This window comes from Eurytemora carolleeae, unplaced genomic scaffold (assembly GCF_000591075.1).
Source record: "Eurytemora carolleeae unplaced genomic scaffold, Eaff_2.0 scaffold415, whole genome shotgun sequence".
Classification (NCBI taxonomy): Eukaryota; Metazoa; Arthropoda; class Copepoda; order Calanoida; family Temoridae; genus Eurytemora; species Eurytemora carolleeae.
Genome location: NW_019396314.1, coordinates 4657 through 9293, shown reverse-complemented (window position 1 = coordinate 9293; position 4637 = coordinate 4657). Strand labels below are relative to the sequence as shown.

The 4637-nt window shown below is 34.9% G+C and overlaps 1 protein-coding gene across 1 annotated transcript; it reads left to right on the top strand.

The window, feature by feature from the left end:
* Positions 1-598: 598 nt before the first annotated feature.
* On the top strand, positions 599-4256 carry LOC111700743 (uncharacterized protein CG43427). Its single transcript, XM_023471779.1, has 3 exons — positions 599-740; positions 3504-3622; positions 4134-4256. The coding sequence occupies exons 1-3, from the start codon at positions 666-668 to the stop codon at positions 4237-4239; spliced, it is 300 nt and encodes a 99-aa protein (XP_023327547.1). The 5' UTR covers positions 599-665; the 3' UTR covers positions 4240-4256.
* Positions 4257-4637: the final 381 nt, after the last annotated feature.

Genomic DNA, 4637 nt, shown 5'->3' with positions numbered 1-4637 from the left:
CCTCCCGCGTCCTTTTTTGTACATGGTGGTTAAATACAAAATTATCAAACTTTTGGGTCAACCTTAACATCAACATGTACAGAGAGAACATTTTAACATGTCTATTTTTAGCAATAAACTATATCGTATTTTATCTTATCTTACAGGGTAACTCCTCTAATTATCTCTATGTACAGGGTGAATTCCTCCAATAATGTCTATGTACAGGGTGATCTCCTCTAACAATGTCTATGTACAGGGTGAACTCCTCTAATAATGTCTATGTACAGGGTGAACTCCTCAATAATGTCTATGTACAGGGTTAATTTCCTCTAATAATGTCTCTATGTACAGGGTGATATCCTCTAATAATGTCTATGTACAGGGTAAACTCCTCTAATTATCTCTATGTAAAGGGTGATCTCCTCTAATAATGTCTATGTTCAGGGTGAATTCCTCAAATAATTATGTACAGAGTGAACTCCTCTAATAGTGTCTATGTACAGAGTACACTTATCTAACAATATCTATGTACAGGGTGAACTCCTCTAATAATGTCTATGTACAGGGGTGAACTCATCTAATAATGTTATGTACAGGGTGAACTCAAATACTCAGTTAATTAATTTTTATTTACATTGTACAGGGTGAACTCGAACCCTCTGCTGATCTCTGCGACGAAGCAGATGCACCTGGTGGAGGAGGTGAGAAAGAAGAAGAAGGAGGTCAAGGTTGGCGATGAAACTCCGGAATGGCAATCGGTAAGTTCAATTTTCCACAGCTGAATCAGCATAAACTCGAAGAAAAGTCGTCTTATTAAGCCTTGTCATTGTCATGAAATATTGTGAATAATTTTCAGTTTTAGAGATTTATCAGTCCATGGACCATTGGAAATTATAAATTCTTTATTTTGATTTAAAAGATTTATCAAGGGCAACTTGCATACAGCTTTAAACTGGTTGTGTATTAGGTATGTTTTCTAATCTCTACATCTTTGCAACCCGACGTCGTAAACCCTAAATATTTCAAATTATGAATTCTGTTAGATGGAAGGGAGAAAAAATAATTTAAACGAACCATTTAAAAGGTTCATGGAATGCCTTTTAAAATATTTATTTAACAGAATGATAGCCCAAAAAAATGCTAATACTTCCTCCTATTATTTCCTATTAGTATTTGGAATTGACATTTCTACTGTTTGTGACCGTATATGTGTGTGTGTCTGTGCGAATATAATGAGTTCTGGGAATTAGCATAGTTAACAAACCAAGCTAGGCTACAGTCCGTGCAGTTCTTGCTTCCGTATTTAAAGGGGAACTTCGGAGAAAAATAAATTTGCTGCAAGTATTTCTGAGTANAAACATTACCCCTCCCCCCTCCTCCCTGAACATGCATGCACTGATCTAATGCCGAATTTAAAGGATTTTGTGTTTACAAAATTTACTGCAGTCTTCTATGAAATATATTATTGTTATTATATTACAGTGACATTAAATATCCTTTAAAATCGCTTTAAGGTAAATTTAATTTTAAGTGACCCACAATTTACAGAGGTACATGTCCGATTCACAATAGTATCACCCTTTAACATAAAAAAATAGAAAGAAAGCAATTTTGACAGTGCACCGACAATCATATTTAATGGAAAAAATGGCCGCCAATTTGCGGATTTTTTTGCTTTTTTCCCGCGTAAAATAATCATGATGCTTTAAACAAAGGGATCCGAAGAAGGAAGGACATTGTGATGCCTGCATTCAGGGGTTGCTTCATTTTATTAAAATTCCTTTTAATTTTTTATAAAGAATACGTCCGCTATGCGACCTTATTCCTGCAGCGTGTAGCAGGGTAGGCGTTAGTAATACTACATAGGCCACACACAGATGAGAAACCTTTAAATATTTTATTCATCAGGGGCTCTCAAGCTGTCAGTGCAAGTGGGAAAAAGGGGGGGGGAATACTTTTTTGATGCCTTCAAACCTAGGATGAAAAAGGAAAGAAGCTTAGCGAAGCCATAAGAATTGAACTGGGAAGATAAGGATGCAAAAAAAATCAGAGCAAGGATGAAATATAAGAAAAGAGAGGGATGCAATATAAGAGAAGAGAGGGATGAAATATAAGAAAAGAGAGGGATGAAATATAAGAAAAGAGATGGATGAAATATAAGAAAAGAAAGGGATGAAATATAAGAAAAGTATGCAGGATGAGAATTGGATGAGAACTGGATGAGAAGGAAGAGAATAATGAGAAGGATGAGAAGGATAAGAAGGATAAGAATTGGATGAGAATTGTATGAGATGGATTGAATGGATGAGATGGATTAGATGGATTAGATGGATGGGATGGATGAGTATGCTCAGAAGAATGAAATGGATGGAATGAATGGAATGGCTGAAATGGATGAAATGGATGAAATGAATGAAATGAATGAAATGGATGAAATGGATGAAATGGATGAAATGGATGAAATGGATGAAATGGATGAAATGGATGATAGAGATGATAGGGATGATAGGGAAGATAGGGATGATAGGGAAGATAGGGGTGATAGGGATGATAGGGATAAGGAGGATACGTTTCCTAAAGGGTTGGGATGAGTTTGAATGGAGAAAGGTTTGAGATGAGTTTGGATGTCTGGAGAAGATTAAGGTTGGGTATGACGGGGGCGTATATATTTATTACGCAAGGTTAACAGAATTGCACTGCGTGGGATATTTAATTGTTATCATCAGTATCGGCAGAAACATTAAACATTCATGTTTATTTAGTAAACAAATATTTCATCATTTCAATATTTACAATCGTTAAACTGTAACCCCCCCCCCCCTCCGATATTTGCAACTTTACTAAACATACTTTTTGTATGGTCACGATTAAATTGTTTTTTAAAGACTATGGGACATAAAAGGTAATTTAGAAACTATCCCGGACCTTCCAGAGTGGGATGGATAATAAGCACGTAGTACAATGGTCAAACCTGCGCGCGGGTTTAGTGTGCGCGCAAATTGCATCTTATTCCCCCTGTAAGGGAATTCATTCATTCATTCATTCATGATGATTGAACTAATTTTTTACCTGATTCATTTTGATTCAAATGAATGATATCCAATCTTTCATTTAGATCATGAATCAAATGAATTTTATCTAATTTATTTATCAATTCATTTATGTTTATTCCTTTACATTCAATCCTTAACTGCACTGGATCAATATTAAGATAATTGATATATTCACCCTAATACAATGGTCGGCGTTTTCTTTATACAATGAAGACAACTTTTCGAATTACGTCTTGATTTCTAACACGCGTTTTTCAAATTTCAAATTAACAAGTTAACAATGAGAAGCTATTAATTGACAGCTTCTCTTGGTTCTTTGTATTCATGCTGTTTTTTTTCTGTCCCCATAATTTTATTAATTTAACTCTATTTTTAAATTTAAAATTGTCAATTGATTGATATATTGATTGATTGTTTAAATTATTTTTATGTTTGACTGATTGTTTAGTTGATTAATTGATTGTCTAGAACCTGGACAGCTGGAAGAACCGGCGCAGGAAGCAGAGCGAGGAGGCGCTGATAAGAGTTTCCGAGATCCGGAGGCTGGAGGAGATGGAGGCAGAGGACGGGATGGGCAAACGAAAAATGTAAGTTTTTCTAAGGTTTTCATTTGCAAAATTTAGCGGAAGGGAAATCAAAATGTTGTTCAAAATAAACAGTAATATGAAATATTTTTTATTATTGGCAAATTCTATTTAACTGAAACAACAATAATAAACCAAAAAGCAGAGTTTAAGTGACCCTCTATCCAAAGATGGTAATGCCTGATTTAATACGACTCTGGAAGCCTTAATCTGATCAACAATGTTGTCTGACTCAATAAGTTGTTAAGTCTGAAATTTTCTCCATTGCTTCTGAATAAGCAAGAAATGTGCAAGTCACTTTCGAAGAGAAATCGCAAGTTATAATAATCATTTTTAAGAAACAAAAACATTGATATCTAATGAATATTTGATTAGACGCATTCAGGGACCGTTGTTTACCGGGCGTTGCAATCTTAGCTTGGAGGGTCACTAAAAAATTAAGCTTACAGTCCCTTTAAGTAATATAATTTTAGTTTTACTTGTTATTCTTTCTTGTTATTTTGTTTCTATTTAGGAGTATTGGTAGAAAGATAAGCCTACTTGTGGATAATGATGATGAGATAGATATTGGAGATCTACCAGCTGAAGACAAGTCTACTCCTCCCAGGCACCAGGTGTAAAATCTAGCTTTCTTAAGGACAGGGAGATTTTAGAAACCCTTTGATTGGATTGAGATTTGGACTGAAATAAAACGGAGATGTCAAAGAATATTTTATTTATTCTAGTCAGATCTGGTTTTATCTAAAATCATACAATTTAGATAAAATTACTTGAATTAGTTAAAATTAAATAGGAACTTTAACACACTTTTACTGCGATATCTCGGTGTTCTTAGAGCTAAGTCTTCTACATGTACTTGTTCATGTGAACTGTTGACTTCTGAACTTCTTTTGGGACTATATACGTGGACTTCTAAACTCCTCTTTTGGGACCATATCCTTGGACTACTAAACTCCTCTTTTGGGACCATATCCTTGGACTACTAAACTCCTCTTTCGGGACCATATACGTAGACTTC

Coding starts and splice junctions, on each gene's coding strand:
- LOC111700743 (XM_023471779.1), top strand. CDS start 666: ATGCACCTGGTGGAGGAGGTGAGAAAGAAGAAGAAGGAGGTCAAGGTT. Junction 741..3,503: donor AAACTCCGGAATGGCAATCG/GTAAGTTCAATT, acceptor TTGATTGTCTAG/AACCTGGACAGCTGGAAGAA. Junction 3,623..4,133: donor GGGATGGGCAAACGAAAAAT/GTAAGTTTTTCT, acceptor GTTTCTATTTAG/GAGTATTGGTAGAAAGATAA.